The sequence below is a fragment of the Pezoporus occidentalis genome, unplaced genomic scaffold (genome assembly GCF_034315485.1).
Source record: "Pezoporus occidentalis ecotype Australia unplaced genomic scaffold, CSIRO_AGI_Poc_V1 ctg11, whole genome shotgun sequence".
NCBI lineage: Eukaryota > Metazoa > Chordata > Aves > Psittaciformes > Psittacidae > Pezoporus > Pezoporus occidentalis.
In genome coordinates, this window is record NW_026912886.1 from 871771 (window position 1) to 891961 (window position 20191).

At 36.1% G+C, this 20191-nt stretch overlaps 1 protein-coding gene across 4 annotated transcripts in view; it reads left to right on the forward strand.

Moving 5' to 3' along the window:
* The window catches only part of VPS13C (vacuolar protein sorting 13 homolog C), an 87211-nt gene that overhangs the window by 23417 nt on the left and 43603 nt on the right, over positions 1-20191 (forward strand). For all 4 annotated transcript variants that reach the window (XR_009966226.1, XM_062626321.1, XM_062626329.1 and 1 more), the window contains 25 exons: positions 618-753; positions 1330-1424; positions 3226-3368; positions 4113-4305; positions 4461-4575; positions 4810-4946; positions 5639-5765; positions 6400-6517; positions 6983-7112; positions 7490-7565; positions 8505-8644; positions 9224-9377; positions 9843-9919; positions 10080-10139; positions 10562-10715; positions 11315-11431; positions 12666-12769; positions 13064-13231; positions 14029-14333; positions 14647-14794; positions 15635-15743; positions 16176-16309; positions 17850-18006; positions 18772-18851; positions 19618-19677. Coding sequence is in view for 3 of the 4 variants with exons in the window: in XM_062626321.1 (XP_062482305.1) it covers positions 618-753; positions 1330-1424; positions 3226-3368; positions 4113-4305; positions 4461-4575; positions 4810-4946; positions 5639-5765; positions 6400-6517; positions 6983-7112; positions 7490-7565; positions 8505-8644; positions 9224-9377; positions 9843-9919; positions 10080-10139; positions 10562-10715; positions 11315-11431; positions 12666-12769; positions 13064-13231; positions 14029-14333; positions 14647-14794; positions 15635-15743; positions 16176-16309; positions 17850-18006; positions 18772-18851; positions 19618-19677 (3237 nt within the window). In the remaining variant the exon portion in view is untranslated. The remainder of the gene's footprint in view (positions 1-617; positions 754-1329; positions 1425-3225; positions 3369-4112; positions 4306-4460; positions 4576-4809; positions 4947-5638; positions 5766-6399; positions 6518-6982; positions 7113-7489; positions 7566-8504; positions 8645-9223; positions 9378-9842; positions 9920-10079; positions 10140-10561; positions 10716-11314; positions 11432-12665; positions 12770-13063; positions 13232-14028; positions 14334-14646; positions 14795-15634; positions 15744-16175; positions 16310-17849; positions 18007-18771; positions 18852-19617; positions 19678-20191) is intronic.

Here is a 20191-nt window from a genome sequence, read left to right on the forward strand (position 1 = left end):
AGTTGAGGTTAAAACCATGTAGCATACTGAAGGCAAGCTCAGAATAGCCAGCTTGTGAGAAGCATGCTACTGGTAGCTATTTTCCTAACATGAAAATTAACCTCTGTAGTCGCATCATATAATTACCGTTCACACCAGTGTAGCCTCTGTATTTGTCTACACATCTGGAAGGTATGTGAAATGAAAAAATAATAATGATTTTTATTTTTATGATGTTTTTGGTCATACCTTGATTTTTAAAATGCAAAGCAAATGCCTGACTACTAATTAGAAGTTCTAAACACATGCAGTGGTACAGGATCAGTCTTCAGGTTTGTTACTACAAGATTTTACTTAATTGCTTCTTAAATGCTGTCTTTTCATGTGGTTACTGCCTTTTTTTGTAGTCTAAGTGCTAGTGAAATTTGTAGGAAAAAAGGCCATCCAAAGTTAAAGTAACACGTTTGTTTCCACACATGTATGCGTGCACATGCCTCCATCCCTGATCTTCATCTCTTACAGGGTGATGATGCTGTCCATCAGTTAAATGGCTGTTCAATGTGTGTGAATACATGCATTATTTAAAGCAAAACAAAATATAGAGTACTTAATTATCTAACCTAATATCTGGTTTGTAGACAATAAGATCAGGACAGAAACTGCTGAAGAAGAAAATCACTGAAGCAGAAAAAAAAGGTGGAGGATGGTTTAGTGGTTTCTGGAGTAAAAAAGAATCTAGGAAAAAGGAAGATGAAGAATCACCTGTTCCTGAAAGTAGGTGTAGACTATAATGCATTCTATAGAGATATGAAGTTTTTATATATACATATACATATATATATATATATATATATATAAAAGAAAGTTATAGTATGTCTTGGTTCCTACTGTGCAGAAGGAGAGAGTATGGCAATGCAATATTGATCCATTTTATAGTTTTACTTAATGAATATTGAGCTGGCAAATAAGATATACTTCTGAAACAGCCATTCGCTTTTCAGAACCTCGGTAAGGAGAAGAGTATGGCTGTAGTGTCACAGGCAATGGCTGGAATACTGTATTCTGCTGATTTGTTGTCTGGACAAGAGATTTGTTCTAATAGTACTCCTCAAAGCTATTTTCATCACTAGGAGTTATGGGTACCTTTTGTAATCTAAATTATGTTGATGCCTGTGCTATGTATGTAATGCCATATACAAAGACTTCTGTGTAAATTCTTTCACAATATGGATCTTAGTGCAATGTGAAGAATCAAAGAAATGTGTCAGCAGTAGAAAACAAATGGAAAGAAAAATCCGTATCATTATGCATTAAAGGGCAAATTTTTGGGTCTTTTTTTCTTTGTTTTAGCTATTGATGAACTAATGACACCAGAAGAGAAAGCAAAGCTTTTCACTGCCATTGGATATAGTGACAGCTCCTATCACCTTTCCTTACCAAAGCAGGTAAGCAACTTCTTATAGGAATGGTTTAACACCCCCCCCACCGCCCCCCCCCCCCCCCCCCCCCCCCCCCCCCAACTAAAAAACTAACCCCATGCTTCATATGCTTCCAAACTAAAAAAATGAAAACATAAACAGCTTCTACTGCATGTTAGCCTTAAGATAAACAATAGAATGTATGTCAGTGCAAGTCACATCTGGTGAATGCACAAAGAAGATAAAAAACAGTTATTCAGAAAACACAAAGAATGGCAAACATTTTCTTTGTGGTGTTCTGTGTTCTGCCTGGTGCACAACCCTGATCTAGAAGTAACAAACTGAATGAGATACCTATTTGCAACTTGGAAGAAAATAAGAAAAGATATCTGTAAATGAAATAAAGGTTCCATGTTATCTTTTTCATTGTATCTTTTTCTTGCTACATGTTGTGGTGAAAACTAAATTAGTCTGTATTTTGATTTTGATAATTGAATAGTCACTGCTCATATGAAGGTGAACACCAGCATGTGATTAGCTTGTATTTGACCCAATGTTTGTACTTTAAGGGTTGGTTTTTTTTAGAAAGATCATGTTATGCTTCTCTCTAAATTTTTTTCCTAATGAGAAGTATGAGGTGATTTCAATAGTACTTTTTTCTACTACACAAAGGAAAGCATAGAATGAAAAAACCATATTTGAGACAGATATTTTTTTGGCTTGTTAAGCAAAGGGATAAAAGATAAAGCTTTACAAGTATAGTGTTCTTAAGAGGGCTTATAGGACGACTAAGAAAATGTGAAATGGTAAGGTTTCTCTCAGTAGACTTATTTTCTGTGGGCACTATTACACATCTTAAATCTTAACACAACTGGTGGTTCTGCTTCAAGTTGGTCACCACTTACAGAAGCACTTTATACATTAAGACCATTTCCTTCAAGGAGGGTGTTTTCTCCCCACAGGCCTCCCTACCCCCCAGCCCAACCCTCCAACTTTCCAGTCTTACATATTTTTGTGAAATTGAATTGTTGAGGGCTTACGTGTGCCTTAAACAGGGAAGTTCAGAATTGTTTGTGTGGCAACAAAGAGGCCTATGTGCTATCATATATTCCTGTCACTTAGAAAAGAGCAGAGCAGCAGCAGCAGCATCTCTTGCTAGCAAAGAAGAGAGACACCCTGAACAGTGCTCAGTACTGATGCCTTTCTTTTTAAATTCTATTTCACACTTGCCTTGCATTCCTGTGTAGGAAAAACTTCAGGTTTTAATTTGGGTAAATTAAGTGTAAAAGTGCCTTCATCTCTCTGAGTACCCTGAAGAAAGATGCAGGCTTCAAAGGCAGATAGGAAGGTACTAATTGGAAGTTACAAAATGCTACATGTGTCAGGAAGCCAAAATCCTTTCTTGAAGAGGTCAAGATACAATATTCAGCAGCAAGAACAGCAAAGACGTATATGCAGTGTCTTCTCAAGTGTAGTTATTTGATGTGATTATGATGACTTTGTTGATCTTGCAAACTCTTTACTGAGTGTAGTTTAGCTGTGCTTGCTTTGGTGGTTTAGAAAAGAAATTTCCCTGAATCCTGAAGAGATACAGACTAGATCTGATCTGCATTTGTTGAAATACTCTGTTTTATGTTAAAGAAATGATTGGTAAGGTTTGAAAGAAAGTAAAGACTCTATACTTTGTTTCCTACATAAAGATCTGTTTCTTAGCATTGTCAACTGGAATAGCTTTAAATACTACATTTTGTTAGATTTGTTGAAATTAGAAGTTCAGCAAGTTGTTCATATCAGGATGTCTAATGTCAGTTTTCTCTGTCCTCACTAGTATGTTGCCCATGTTGTGACACTGAAGCTGCTAAGCACTTCTCTTACAATTAAAGAAGACAAGAATGTGGCAGAAACTCTGAAAGTCCAGATAATTGATCTGAGTACCAAAATATCACGGCGCCCAGGAGCACAAGCCATTAAGTAATTGGATTGAAATTTTCTTTCTTGCAGAAACATCTCCTTCCTCCACTCCTGACTTCTAAAATCTTTTCTTGGGTAGTGCTTTTTGTTCTGTATTGATTTTTTTAAATTTATGGGTATTTAGCAATTGCACTCTGAAAAGTTGCAGTCACATAATTTGGTGAGTAACATAGAATGGAATGAAGAAAGGAATACTACTTGTTAGACTTCATAAACAATAATAAGCTGTTTCTTGAATCCTGATGTTGAAGTGCTGCATATTACTTTTGGGAACTGATACCTATGCAGTGTGAAATGGTCTGGCTAATGAACTCCAGCCAAGCTACTGAATGCGTTGCTTACTTCCTGCTGGAGTGAAAAGCTATGTCTTTGTGTTGTGAGTAGGAGATAAACCAGCATGTAGGAGTCTTCCTGTTTTTTGAACACCAGAAATATTGAACACAAATTACTGGATTATGCAGTCAATAATCAAGATTTTTCAGTGTCTGGAATATGAGCTTGTGCAGTTTTCCTGCTTTTATTTACATTTCCTTCATCTTCTGGCTTTTTGCATAAAAAGCTCAGCTGCTGACTCTTGAAATATTCTTGCCTTCTGTTTATTTATCCAATTTCTGAACTGTGTGATTAGTCCTGTGAAGCTGCTCATGTTTGGCTTTATCAAAGGTTTTCTCATCTTGCTCGTCTTTCCTAGATGGAACTGTTCTGTATTCTCATAAAGTATATTTAACTATTCATCTTCTGTAGGGTTGAAGCAAAGCTGGAAAACTGGTATGTTACAGGCCTGAGACAAGAAAACATTGTACCATCTCTTGTGGCTTCCATAGGGGATAGCAAGTCTTCTTTGCTTAAGATAGAGTTTGATGTTAACCCTGAAGATAGTACTGCTGACCAGAGGCTTACTATTGAATCACAAGCTGTGGAAATAAAATATGATGCAGTGAGTAGTAACCAAGACTCTTACCTCTTTTAATCATTTTCATTTCTCTGCTGTTATTCTTACTCTGTTACAATCTGGTTTTGAACGTTGACCATGTGACATCTGTGTATATTGATAATTCTTCTCTTTATTTTTTTCCCTCTTTTTGTTGAAAGAAAACAATAAATGCAATGGTAGAATTCTTTCAGACAAGTAAGGGAATGGATCTTGAAAGATTAACATCAGCCACATTAATGAAACTGGAAGAAATAAAGGAGAGAACTGCTACAGGTAAGATAATAACAAACCTCACCTGAGGTGAATGCTTGAATGTCTTAAAATGTTTCAATTGGAGTGTTAGTGGATGTTCTTGAGTTCAGTGAGAAATCAGTAGACTTACAGGAATAAGTCTTCTCAAGATGTGTTATCTTTCAGATAGATAGCATCCCTTTATATGTTGACTGACACAAATGCTTCACTTGAGAAGAGCATTTCAATTTTAATGTGCTTTCCTTTTTATTTAAGGATTAGTTCATATTATTGAAATGCGGAAAGTCCTTGAATTGAAGATTAATCTGAAACCTTCCTACCTTGTGGTTCCACAGACGGGTTTCTACTATGAAAAATCAGATTTGCTGATTTTGGACTTTGGTACATTTCAGGTATCTAAATGACATCTCTTAAAAGTTTACAGGAAGTATATAGTATTTTCTCTTAACATAGCTGTCACCTGAAGCTATCTTGTTCTCAGAAGGCAAAGATGATAAACTGTGTGAATGTGGTTTTAACTTACTATATATTTCTTACCAAATAAATTTGGGTCAGCAATTTGATCAGTGTTCAGAGTATTGATCAAATGCTTGTCTTTGACATACTTGTACTAGTAAATCTCCTCAGGAAACATTTTCATTTCATAATCATGATTGTAATAGCTTATCATTGAATATCTTCTATTTATTCAGCTAAACGCATGAGCATTTGTTTTCTTTATTGTAAAATGCAAGCCTTATATAAAGAAAAGAGAACAGATTTTTTCCCTTGGAGTTTGAAAGTTGAAAAATTGAAAAATGTCAATAATTTAGCTTGATTTTAGGTGACTGATTAAATATTTCTTTTAGTTGTACTCCAGCAGTAAGCTTGTGAACAGAAAAAGGTACTTTTGCATAACTTGAATTAAGTTGATTGATAAAGTAACAAAAAAGAATCTTATTCTTGGTAAGTGAAGTGTGAGATGAACCAAGATATTGCTTCTCCAAGTATCTGTCATGAACTCCTATGAATCACCCTTTTCATCTTCACTAGAATTAATAGCATATTTTTAGACTTAACATTACCTTGTCTTTTGTGTGTTTAGCTAAACAGCATAAATCAAGGCAGTAGCCAAGCTTCTACCTTTTCATCTTTAGAGGAGATTATGGACAAAGCTTATGACAAGTTTGATGTGGAAATCAAAAATGTGCAACTTCTTTTTGGAAGAACAGGTAACAAATAACGTTGCTGTTTAGTGAAGAGGTGGGGTAAGCCAAGCTGCTTGTAATAAGTATGTTTTTTAAAGAAAAGGGCAAACCAGAGCTAGTACTTAACTAAAAGATAGATTGTAATACACATGCCTGGCGTTCAGCTGTGAAAGATCATTGATTTATCTTCAGACAGCAGCTTGCATTTTGCTTGGACTTGAATATCACCTCTTTACTTTGACACCAGCAAGCAGCATAAATGGATTGAGCTGCTATATTTTCAGTCCTAAGCACAATACAGCTAAAATTGTCCTTAACACTTCATTTGGACTTCAATTTGTGCACTCAACAAAATGCTAGGTTACTGATTTGTGTTTAGATATATGTATATCAACTTTTTTTAGGGTTCTGTGTTAAAATACGTCTTTTAGTGTAGAATTGGCCTTAAGGGTGCGAAGGCAATCTAGCATTAAGAACTACTGAAAGTGGGATTCAGAAGGTGTTATAATACTTTACCCCAATTGTTCTAGGTTTCTCTAGTTGGTGAGTGGGTTCTTTATCCTTTCTTAGTGATGCCATTTGATTACATTAATTACACCTTAATTACAGCAATTACCAAGCACTGTTTTATTTGTCTAAATTTACTGAACATTTGCAGGTGAAGACTGGAAGAAGGCTCGTTTTCAACATCCATCAACTTTGCACATATTACAGCCTATGGATATCCATGTACAGTTGGCAAAATCAATGGTGGAAAGAGATACCAGGATGGCAAGGTAATACGTTAATGTTGAAAGGTTTTCTTTTTAATTACTGTGTACTGGAGAGGGGCTTTTTACAAAGGCTTGTAGGGACAGGGCAAGGGGGAATGGCTTTAACCTGACAGAAGAGAGATTTAGATGAGATCTATGGAAGAATTTCTTCCCTGTCAGAGTGGTGAGCCCCTGGCACAGGGTGCCCAGAGAAGCTGTAGCTGCCCCATCCGTGGCAGTGTTCAAGGATGGGTTGGATGGGGCTTTGAGCAACCTGGTCTAGTGGAAGGTGTTTCTGCCCATGGCAGGGGGTTGGAACTGGATGCACTTTAAGGTACCTTCCAACCCAAACCATTCTAGGATTCTATATGATGAGTATAGATATTGTTAAGATTTGCATCAAGAATTCGTATTTGTCTTGGTGTTGAATCAGTTGTTTGTTTTGTGGGTTTTTTTTTTTTTTTTTTTGTTTTTATTTTGTTTCTATAGGTTTAAAGTATCAGGAGGACTTCCTTTGGTGCATGTCAGACTCTCTGACCAGAAAATCAAGGCAGTTTTTGATCTGATTGATAGCATTCCATTGCCTCAGAAATCATCTGTGTCAATTCCAAGCACAAAAGTAAGCTGGCTGTAATTAAGAAAACTGAAATACAAAAATGACATCACTAAAGTGGTCATTGTAAATGTGAATTCCTGCTAATGGCTGTGGTCTTCTTCACTTGAAGTAAGAGATCTGTTGCCCAGCTGAATTAGGCGAAGTGTCTTCATTATGACTTACAATCTGTAGGTGCTGGGCTTATTCAGACAAGTGTAGCTTAGCCTTTGTCATTGTCATGCTGGTTTCAATGAAAGTATTGGCAAAACTGACCTTTCTATGTAATATGAGGAGGCAAGATTAAAGATACATCATCAGCAAAAAATATGACTGCACATACCAAGTTATTCAGAGTGTAAAATAGTGATTTTTTTTCTTCTTCTTTTTTCCTCTCTCTCTAGGTACCGGCTATTCCCACAATTTCTGTTGGTAAAGGTTTACTTCAAACACCCCAGTTGTTAGCAGAAATGGTGTCAGGTAAGAAGCTACCGGTATGTCTTTGTAGAAGGCCATAACTTATGGAGTAGCTAACATTCTCAGGCTGCTATTGATCTTAGAGCATATTATAAGGACAGGAGAGATGAGCATGATTCATCATCTCTCATTTCAAGTGCGTAAGAAGATTCGATTAAGATGCTGATGCTACCTCAGAATAATGAAGTTGCTTTTTAAAAAGCAAAAGAACCAGCCCCTTTTGGGGATTAATTAGTATTATGCATAAGCAACCTCTGCAAATGTGAGCTATTAATAACTGTATTAGGATGTCATTAGCAAACCAATTTAATTATTCAGTTATCATGAGGCATCTTTTTAGCGGAACGTATTGAGAAACCTGTTTTTTCAAAATTGATTTAAATCCAAAGATGAACTTAATCAAATACTAATCTGCTGCTGCCACTCCAGGGCACATAGTTTGGGTTGGGCACATAAAAAAGGTGAATAACATGTCTAAAGGGATGTGTGCACTTGCATTAAGCAGCTAAGATGTGGCAAAAATAGTCTGTTACAAATATTTTGTGTCCTGTCCTGAGTGTTTTGCAATGGCAAGTCTTTCTTTTTTTCTGAAAATGTGTTGACGCTATGGATCTGAGCATTTACTTCTGTGCCTGTTCGAGGGAAGAACTTTGCTATAGTGGAGTCTGGGGAAACCTGTTTCCTCCGGCTTTATAATTGGTTTTCCGTATCTGTGTTCTTGCATGTCTAATGATACAGCTATTCTCCTTCCTTTTCTTAATAGGGCTTTAATTTTCTTCACTTTTCATCCAGTGGGTAAGAAAGTGGTATAGATCTACCTGTATTAGGTTTACGACACTCATACAGTTTAAAATCCCCCTAGAATGGGAAAGAGGGGTGGGATATTTACCCCTGTTTATGGACATAAAGTTTACTAAGGATGAAATCACTTCTTTTCTATAGACTCTGAAGAAGAATATTTTGATTTTGAGGAAAGTTCTGAACCAACTGACAAGTCACTAAGTAAAGGAGAAGAGGTAAAAAATGAGGAGACTGCTAAAGAGGAACTGATAGATCTTCAGCTGAAGTTTGAAATTAAAGAGGTATGTCTCTTGAATTCTATTTTTACCTTCTCCATAAGAATACTTAAAAAAAATCCCCAACCCAGCATTCTATTGCCAGTGTTCTTCAGATGTAGTGAATGCAAAAACGTAGCCACTACAGGAAAAAACCCCACATGTTTGTACAGATGTACTTCTGTGGGTTATTTATATGTGGTATGCATATGACTTATTTTTTATATATGGCACGTATATAAATAAACATATATCTAGTTCATCTGGGTGTATGTATAAAAAAAAGCCCCAAACCCCTTTACTGGAGAATTCTTGGTAGAAAACAATAGTACCGAGTCATAATTTGGGGGTGGGTGCTGGGAAATTTGCACTGGAAGAACAAAGTAGATACCCAGGCAGAACACTTGCAAAGAGCAAATCCCCAGATATTTCTACGTTGTTTCTGTCTTTCACCATCAATTACTTTTTCCTATTTTTACCCTTTAACTCTGCAATAAAAATAAGAGCTTCCAGTAAAGCAGGCAAGGCAATATTTTTTTCCTCTTTTTTTTATTGTTGAACTACATGTGAAAAGATGGTATTAACTGTGCGTTTCTTGCTCATCAGGTTTTAGTAGAACTCACTAGGCAGAAGAAAATTGAGGAAACAGTACTTGTATTTGATGTAATGCACCTTGGGACAGAAGCTACTGTCAGAACCTATAATTTAGCAGCTGTATCATATTTAAAGAAAATAAGCTTGGATTACTATGAAATTGGAGGTACTAAGCAATGGGAGAGAACTGTACTTGTGTGTGTGTGTGTGTGTGTGTGTGTGTGTGTGTGTATCAGTCTGAAACTGGCTTTTCTGTCTCTTGTGCTCACTGAAATCTAAATGTGGTTCTAGTTTTCCAGTGACAATACTGTCCATTGGCAGCGCTTGTCCCATTGGTACACAGCTCATGATGAGCTCTGGAATCCTGCCATGATACTTATTAGATAAATAAGTAGCTTAATTTTAAATAAATAGCACTTCATCCAAATTGCTCAGTCTTTAGATGGAGAAGGGGTACAGACTTGCCATTTTGGACTTAACAAAGAGAAACAGGCGTTCTTATTTGTTGGTGCAGTGCATTTTAAGAAATGATATTGAAAATTAATCCCTATATTTAAGGCACAAATTCTTTGGTTCTCTGAAAGAGCAGGAATTACCCTAATTCTTGTGTATTTTGTGTGGTATGTTACAGGTAAAAAAGCACCCGTTCATCTAATTAGCTCCTCAGATAAAGCTGGCTTAGACCTCCTGAAGGTTGAATATGTCAAGGTATACGTACAGCTTCTTACATTTATTTGTAAAGCACTCGCATGTATTATCAAGTGTTAAACCTACAATTCAGAGCTAGTGGTTTGTTTTGAATCTTCTGAAGAGCACAGTGACTGGTTGGAATTAATGCTAACCTTCATGCAAATTATTATTTTCACAGGCTGACAGAAATGGGCCACACTTTCAGACTACTTTTGACAACACTGAACAGATGATTCGAGTGAGTGCCTTCAGATTTTACTGCCTGTTTTCTTTCTGTTTGCTTGCTTGCAAAGGAGGGATCAAGAATGTTTTTTTTGGCTTTCGTGTTCCCCCGGCTTTGCAGCAGGGATATTTAAAGAGTTAAAAAATCCTTGAGCGTTTTTATACAACTTAATATTAAAGCAGTATGTTAGTTGGTTTCTTAACTATAAGAGCTGTTTAGCTAGTTCATGTAGTTAAAATTCAAACTAATGAAGGAATGCATCTTCTCATGCATATGAGATGAAGTTCAAGTGCTGAGTATAAGAAAATTAACAGGGGTCCAGAAGTCTTTCCCTATACTGTTGGATCTGTTTGTATTGTGAGTTCCACATAATCAGCACTCTATTGCCTAACTTGAACTCTTTTACGTTATATTTTTTTGTCTCATGTTTTCAACAGGTAGCTTTTTCATCATTGAACCTTCTACTGCATACAGAAGCCCTTATGTCTGCTGTCAGTTTTCTAACAGCTGTTAGTCCATCAGGCAGTGGAAGCACTGGAGACACACCAACTAAAGACAAAAAGCAAGAAGATGACACAATATTGAAGAAAGGTAGTTATGTTTGTCAAAATGGTGGTTCTGAAAGGATATATATCTGTTGTATGCTGTCAAAATGATCAAATCTAGAGAAACCTGATTAGCTTTGTAGTGTAGGTTGAAGATCAAAGCTCATGTTAATGTGGCTTACCAGGCTGGAGTATAGCTGGCTACTGGGTAGATATAGATAACCTAAAGAAAACCCCACTACTGTGAAACTATTGAGTTATTAATCTAATGTTTAAAATAATTATACTGTGCTATTTAATTCCTTTTAACTCAGCAATTACCCTGAATTTAAAAAGAGTAGAATTTTTTCAGTAGAGAGCTAGAATGGGAGTCATACCAGACATAGAATTACAAGCAAGTGCTGACATATTGTACTTTTATGAACAGAGTTGCCTTCAGAGGGAGAGTTGTTGCTCTGAGATGGGATCTTACAGAGTTAGTCATGGTAATGGTGATGAAAGAAACTATAGGACACAAAATTAAGTCATCTGGATAACCCCCCCAACCCTAAACCAAAACATCCCTCACATACCCTTAGGTATTTAAATTTTAAGTGAAAAGATTCATTCTATGTACACTGAAAATCCCCCCTCTCTCATTTCCAGTGGCTAGACCTTCCAAGGATAAAGATGTCTTCGATTTCAAGCTTTTTGCCAAGCTAGATGCATTCTATTTAAATATTTGTGATGAAAAAAAGAACATTGCAGAAATCAAGATACAAGGTATTGAATTCTTAGTTAGTAATAACTGATTTGGTAGTTCAGTTTCAAAGCAACTGATAATAATTAGACTGAAAATATTTAAGGTATAAATTTTCAGTATATAACTGTATATTTAACATTTACTTGTTGTACAAACATGGCTTATGGTATTGTTTTCAAAATGTGTGTCATAATGGTTTGGCCTCCAGCTAGGAAAGCATGATAAATTATCCTTCAGGTAATCTCCTTCATGTTTTGAAGGAGTTGGATTATGAGTGACTTTTCATGTTGTATTGAGCTTTGGGTATTTTTCTACTATGCCTGAATTATTTAGGGTAAGAAACCCGTTAAAACTGCTTACTTTGGTTCTGTACTCCTAGGGCTTGTTTGGGTTTCTTGTTCTGGTTTTGTTTCTTTTATTTTATCCCTCAACGGGATATAAATATTAAAGAATGTGTGATATACAAGAATATATAATCCAGTTCATTAAAAGTTTTCTGCTTGTGCCCATCTCTAATTCATTTGATGTATTCACACCAGATTTTGTATGGAGAAGGGTTGTATTCAAATACATTACAGTAACATCTTTTCTTATTAAACAAAGTAATCTCTGTAATTAACTCAGTAGCTTGGTTATTAAGAGATGAACTGTTGTTTGAATTTTTTTCTGTGAATAGCAGCTCATTTCTGTCCAGACATGATTGATACTGAGCCAGTATCTGTACTTGAAATATTTTTATTTTGTTTTGTTGCCAGCTATGGTGTGGCTGCATTTTCAAAGCTTAATGACACCATAGGGGATGCACTTGGGTTTGAACTCTAGACAATATACTTGTCTTCTGTGTCTGAGTGATAAAATGCAGAAAGTCTCTATTTCCAGAATTTAACTTAGAATACTTTATTTTGATAGTTGGAGAATTACCTCTAATTATTCTGACCTGAATACAGAGAAACTAAAATGCCTTGGATCAGATAGAGGTCTTTTATTTACAGTCCCTTCAGCAAGGCATGTGGTAACTGGCTTAATTAATTTGATAACTGACAAAAGAATCAAGTGTGTTTAGGTATTTGTTGTGGGTTTTAAAAAAAATTGTTGAATTTAGCAAACTATTAAAAAAAGTTTATTAATTTATTGCAATGTCTAATTTCTGTAAGTTTTTTCACTTCCACTACTGGTGTGGTGTGTGTCCCCAGTCTGAAAATGAGGATTACTTTTGTTATGGGATACTACCGTTTCTCTCTTGATGCTTTACAGGTCTTGATTCGTCTCTTCTCCTTCAGTCAAGTCACACTGTATTCTTTGCCCGACTAAAGGACATAATTGTCACAGATGTTGATTCAAGGACTCTTCATAAAAAAGTACTCAACTACAAGATATTAAGTTTTACTTGATTCTTGGTTAGTTTTGTGTGTATAAAAGTGAAATGTAATGCATATTCTTATTCCACTCTTTCTGAAACATTGATTTGTTATGAATACCTCTTTTCAAATCAGATAGATGGTAAAGCATAGGTTTTCATATTACAAGAATGGGTGCCCCAAAAGATTAAAAAAAAAGCTAGTATGCATCTGTTAGGCTGATGATATGTTTAGCTCTTGAGTCCCATTTTAGAAGCTGCTGATGGCTACTAGGTACTGTTTATCTCTTTCTAGGCTGTGTCGATAGTAGGAGATGAAGTTTTCAGTTTCAATCTGACATTAGATCCATATGCCACAGAGGGAGAAGCTTACACTGACATGTCAAAAGTGGATGGTACCATATCTTTGAAAGTGGGCTGTATTCAGATAGTGTTCCTTCACAAATTTCTCATGGCTCTTTTGGTAAGCTTTTTCTTCCTTTGTATGTTCTTGCTCAAATTAGTTGTCCTGGGTTCAGCAGTAGCAGTCATTTTTCTCCTTAGTAGCTGGTGCAGGCCCAAGACATTAGTCTTCCTTGTTTGTCTCAGTGCAAGTGATAACTGAAGTTTCTGAAAGAAAAGGATGGACTTAATTTTTGTGTGTACTGTGAAAAAACTTGAAGCTCTAACTGGTTTGAAATTCAAAAACTAACACAGTGCAGGTAGGCCACTTGCCACATTCTGCTTTGGAAACAGAGAAAAGCTTGGTGCTACTAAAGTAATTTGGAGGTTTTGTGTTTGCTACCCTTTCTGCCTTGGCAAAAGTCTGAGTTGATTGCAGACATATCTGAACTAACATTAGAGACAAAACTGTCTGCAAGGTTAGATGCTGTGAGGACTACAAACTAATCACTGTAAACATTTGTTTTGTACCTTCCTCTAATATCCTAATGTTAGCTTTTTACAGCACTAGTGAGCTTTCTGTCATTCAGTACTGGCTTTGAAAGGAATTAGTATTCACTGGGGGCAAAGAGGGGATCTAAAAATAATATGTAGGGATGGGTTTAAAATTAGTGATTGTATTGGTTAGTATGTTTTTGACCCTCTGTTGGAGGTCATGACAGAAGGCACTAGGTTGTCTTTCCCCGGGATGGAATTTAATACACTAGGCAGTGTAATTGGCTGTTGATATTGGTTATGTTGATCATGTAAAATGAAAGTAATCTAGGTTAAAAAAACACTTACAGATATTTTTCCTTTCTTTTCAACTGCTTATTCTAGACCTTCTTGAACAACTTTCAGACAGCTAAGGAGGCACTGAGTGCTGCTACAGTCCAAGCTGCAGAGAAGGCTGCTACAAGTGTAAAAGACTTGGCTCAGAGGAGTTTTCGACTTGCAATGGACATTCACTTGAAAGCACCAGTTATAGTCATTCCTCAGTCCTCAGTTTCCCCCAATGCTATAGTAGTAGATCTTGGCTTGATTAAAGTTCAGAATCAGTTTAGCTTGGTGTCTCCAGCAGGCAGTTCACTCCCTCCAGTCATTGACAAAATGGATGTGCAGCTGACACAGCTGAAGCTGTCTAGGTAAAGTGCACTTTACTAAGTAACACAGTAGCTAACTGGTAATATTAATACTCTGTAGGATAGTAATCTGCTTGCTTAGAAACTATGGTTGGTGGCAGTATCAAAAAATTGGCAAATTTAAATGCTAACCTATTATCTTCAGGCAAATATATCAGTAGTAGAATAAGATACTGTTCTGCTTAGTAAGCCGTGGAAGCCTATAGAGATACTGCATTTGAAATTTTAAGATGTTGCTTTGAAAATGTAGCATATGACTCAACTTCTGATTTGTCCACCATGTGTTTTGTTTTTGTTCCCCCCACTTTGTTTTAAGGACTACTATGGAGACAGGTTTATTGCATCCAGACATTGAGATACTTCACCCTATTAATTTAAGCCTGTCTGTGAAACGAAATCTATCTGCAGCTTGGTTTCATGAATTACCAGTATTGGAGGTCACGGGGTATCTGGATACAATGAACGTAAGTCTTGTGAAAAAAAGGTGGTGAGAAGCTCATGATAATTCTTAACACAAGACTAAGCTTTATGTTATTTCTGGACACAAAGATGCAAAAGTTGCATTTTAGGGATGTTAATAAGGTTTAAGTTGCATTTTAGGGATGTTGATAAGGTTTAACCTACCTGTGTGAATGTGTAGGTTTGAAAGTGTTATATAAACTACTCAGACTTCTGTGTGCATTTGTGGAACTGAGAGAAAGAAAAGAAAAAACTCTAATAAGAAAACTGAAAGGGGTGTCAAGGAGTCTGTGTTATCCCCTGCCAGAAGGCAGGACCAACTTAAATCAAATGTTTTTTGTGTCCAGTTCTCTGAGCAAATCTCTTTTTCAGTACCTTTTTTGTTTTAAATGGAATCTTCTTGAGAGGAGTTGAAATTAATGCAAATATTTGCCTTAGTGACTCCAGCGTCGTTACTTCCTGTCTCCCTTGAATGACCTCCAGATAGTTTTTTTTCCTGGCAATTTATATACTATGAAAGAAAATACCAGATACATTTTGAGTGAAACTGGAATTTAATTAACATGAAGTAACATGTCATTTATACAAAAATACTAAAAGCACAGAAACACTAAATAAAGGCTGTGATATATATTGATGTAACTTTAGAACCTCTTTAATGTCCTAATCCTTCAACAATAAAGGGTTAAATGAATTTCATTGTGTTATTTAAGGGAGGAAGCAGCTGACAATAGATCTGTAAATAAGCACTCTGCTTGCCAGGAAACATTGCTCTGCTTTGCTAGTTAGTGATATATTAAAGAGCAGTATGTTTGTCTTGCGAACTGTAATCCGCAATTTCGTAGGTTGTATTGAGTCAAGAGGATTTGAATGTCTTTCTCAAAGTGTTGACCGAAAACCTTGGTGAAGCAGAAGAAAAACTAATTCCTGCAAAATCAGTACTGCAAAAGGAAGGTCAGAAATGGGATTTTGTTGTCATGAATGTTAAGTATGTTAGCTTTCAGGAATAAGGGGAAGTGTTTATTATCTGGAAAGCAAGCTTAGATCTGAGAGCATCATGTGTGACGGATAAATGTGTCATAATTTTGCAAGGACAGTGTTTAATACTTGAAAAAAGTAAAAGCATTACAAGATAAAAGTTGGTAATTACGTTAGCTAAATTGTCTCAGAACTAGCAAGGTATTGAGATGTCAGAACTTTCTTGTTGCAGAACATGTTTCCGTTTCATTTGCTTGCTCTGAAGTTAAAGGCTGTGCTTGTGGAAATGTTGCTAGCTTATTTTAAGTGAACATAAGCCATCTAAATGAATAAAAGAATCGGATGTGTTTCTTGAGCTAAGCAAGTGGTGGCAATTTCAAAAGTTAACCAATTCAGTGAATGTTACAGGTAAAACCAAAGAAGTGGAGAAATCTGTTTTGACACAGGATAAGAGTGTTCCAGAAGGAATGCTGCCTGAAAAGACAAAAAGAACATTAAATGAAGATGTAGTCAATATGCTACTTAATTTTGAAATCAAAGAGGTATGTATCCATCTGTAAACTGTACTGTTACGATTCCAGTAAGTGAATTAAGTCTATTTCTCATAAGCAGTGGGCTACCCAAGTCCATTTTAGCTGCTTAAAGATGATACACAGCAACCAGAAGAGAATAAAAACCCAGAACCCAGATTCTTTAGCTGTTTCTTGAGCTGTCTTCTTTGTCTGTATTATGTGAGATTGTATTTATGGAATATTTAACATAGGCAATACATCTAATGGGGAAAACCAGACTTATTTTAGATGTTCTGCACTCTCCTAGCCTTAATCCTTTATTAAGCTGTATATGATTCTCTTATTAACAAACCAGCTGAAATAAGCTAGAACTAGTGTTTTTCCCTTAGGGATACTAAGTCTGAAGGTTAGGTTGTAGATGAAGTACTGGCTAATGCAATCAATCAATTAACAAAGATACCTATGCCTAAGAAATCATCCAGGCAGGCAGGGCCAGCAGGGAAATGTATTCTATGTGCGTGGTAGGAGATCATGTAAAAAACCTTAGTTTTAAGGGCATTAGAAAAACTTGTTCCATAGCTGGAGTGTAAACAGGTAGCAAGTTGCTAGCATCCCAGGTTTTGGGTTTTTCTGATTTTGCAGAATTACAGTTGCAATTGGCTGGTGAGGTACCAGTCAACAAAGAGCAGGTAGTTATCCAGTGGGTATCCCTAGTACCCGTGGCAGCTTCTAGCTTTCAGAATAGCTGTTTTGGCTGTGAAGAGTTTTATTTTAATGGTAGGACTGAGGCATTATTACAGGCTAACCTGTGGTGCTTTGTGTTGTCTCATTTAATCATTTTATCTTATGAACAATTTTGTCTTCTTTAATATGGTTTTACACAGGCTTCGCATGGAATTTTTTACCAGCGTCCACTTTGTCTGTGTACTCTGTATGTTGGGTTATTACTGTTAAAATGCTAATTTGTTAATATACAAAGTGTATGCCACTTGGTGATGCAAAGTATCGACAAACCTGAATTCTTTAAATTCCTCATGTGGTAAACTGTTAGGCGAGGCAATTCTTAGTTTGCAACAATGGAAGATGATTGCCTTATGAAATAAATGCATTGAAATGAACATAATTCCTAAATAACTATAGCTACTTCTACTTTAATTTTCAGCTACATTTAGAAACACAAGTTTTTTCTCATTTCCAAAGTTCTCATCATATAATGCTTAAAACCTCCTATAAATTAGGAATTGTAATGTTGCAACATTTGTGGCCTTAATTGTTATTTTCATAGTAACAGATACTCAGAGATAGATTCAGGTTGCTGTTTAATGCTGTCCTTCCCTCCAGACCAGTATGATTTGTAGTAATCCTTATTTCCATAATCAAACTTTCTGTGTAGCACTGTAGCACTGAAGCATAGCTTGATAAGATAAAGATGTACTGCCACAACAAAAGTAAATTCTAGCCAGATTTAGTCTAGATTAATACTGCTTTTGAAGCCTAGTTACAACTGCATGCCATAATATCTGGACAGCTTTACAGAGATAGCAGACTTGTTTCCCTTTCCATATTCCAGGTTGCAATAACCTTGATGAAGCAGGTTCAGAAAGAGAGACATCCGTTACATATTCTGACTGTGCTGCAGCTTGGAACTGAAACCAAAATTAGAAATCATGAGTTGACAGCAGCAGCATATCTGAAAAAAATTATGATGAGATGTATTGAAATCAATGGTAAGTCATCTCGAAAGCTGAAACGCAGTCTACAGTACAGTGTGTGCAGGCAGCTTGTGTAGCAAGAGGGTAGCACAGTCATAAATAATAACTCGGGGAGAAGGAAAGGGCGAAAAGCTACGTTCTGATTTAACTTAATGAAATGTCATGTGTCATTTAGATTGAGTTAATCTGTTTTACTCCTGTTGCTAGAGTTAGCTTGAGTTAATCTGAGTTAGTTGCCTGCTTTGAGTAGGAAGGGTCATTCCCGAGAAGTATTCCATCTGTTCGGAGGGTTTTGATGAACTTCTGAAGCTGTGCTTTATGGCCAGTTCTGACAACACTGGAGATCCAGCCTGCTTCCTTGATGGGTCAGGTAGCAATTCAAAGTAATATTGAAGTAATGACAGAAATAGCCAGTATTCAAAGTAGAAAAGTATAGCGTATAAAAATATATAAAGTTTATAATATGTCTATTTCTAGAAATAGAAAAATGTAAATACAGGAATGAAAAACTAATTAAAGGAATGCAAATAACTTTCCAGTTTTGAATATTCTTCCAGGACCAAGAAAGTTAGTTTTTGTATCTTGATTAAAAATAAAATCAAATCAGTACAGCATTTCACAAGGTAATGCTTAGTCTGCAACTTCTCAATGAAAAGAGATACTTACCTTAACTATTTAAGCAACAATAGTATATTACTGAGAATTAGCATGGCAGTATTCCATAGATGAAATAAAGCTCATCAGTGGAAATAATTTATGGTTTTATTTCTTAATTTTCAGACTCAAAAGGAGATCCCCTTTGCATTATTAATTCTTCAAGTGAGACAGATGAACATCTTCTGAAGATGGAATACATTAAGGTTTCAATACCTTTTAACTAAGATTATATGGGAATTAAAATAAGGCTTCCATACTTGGGCTGTGTTTGGGTTTGGTGGTTTTTTTTTTTGCTGGTTTTAAAACCTCTAGGATTTATATCTCAAGCTTATGTATGTCTTCTTCCAAATGCCTGTTGTTTAACGTCCACACTCCACTGCTTCCATATAGTGCTTGCTTCATAAGTCAACACAATTACTGAAATCACTGGTGAAGCCAAATGTTTGTGTTCTCTGTGAACAACACAGATTAGAGCCTTTGTGAAATTTAGCAGGTTGAGAGAGTCTTTGCCTATGTAAGTGATAGGTGGCTCTCTACAGGTAGCAAGCAACCTCCAAAAACTGCACAAAAACTTGGGAAGCTGATAGGTTGTAGAACCAGTGGGCTATTAGTTTTCCTATCTATAATAGCATAAACAAGTGAATTCGTTCTGACAGAGTACTAAGCATCAATTGATCCAGTTTAAAAACATCCTAGGTAAGAGAAAATCTTGTAACTGGCCAGTTGAACTTTTACAACATGTATGTTATAAAATGTCACTGAGCATTTGCTAGTACCCTGTTCTGGTTGCACTGATCATGTGCTATATTTAGAGAACTTGTTTATGCATCACTTTCCTTTGTTTTCTTTGCAGTCGGAATAATCCTTATACCTGTGTGTGTGTGGCAAATTCAGTTAATTCAGTTAATAAATTCGGTAAATTCAATAGAGACTGACTGTGTGCTTGGGCTCTCTTATTTCTTCCCTTAGGCAGATGCTGATGGACCAGATTTTGTTACTGCTTACGGAAGCACGAAGCAAAACATCAATGTGAGTACTGGATGTGTGTAATTTGCTTTAAGCTTCTCAAATAGCAACAGTTGTGTGAAATAGTTACTCACTTGTTTTCTCATTTAAGGGAAAAAAAAGCCCCAGGAAACAAACAAAAACCCAACCCAAAACCCAATCTCCTAACTCTGTCATTGTGAGAGCTTACTGCTTTATATTTAACTACTTCAAAGAGGAATCCAGGAGGGAAAAAGAATTATTATTATTATTTTACAGAAGTATTTAGTTGTATTAATTTTTTAAACTAGAAGATTTACATTTTTAGCTAGTTATAATTTATAAGCACATATTTCTAACTGAGACCTGTAGGATAAATTTTATTTCTAGGGTGATACACTTGGTACTGTGTGGAACGAAGGCTTTGTGTTCAGAGCTTAAAAGTTTGTAACAGTGAAATTTAGATGTGCAGTGACAGGTCAAACAAGCATTTTCAGGTCCTTTTGCTTTTAAGCCGTTTCCTTTAAAGTAGTAGTGGTGGATGAAGTTCGCTTCTTAA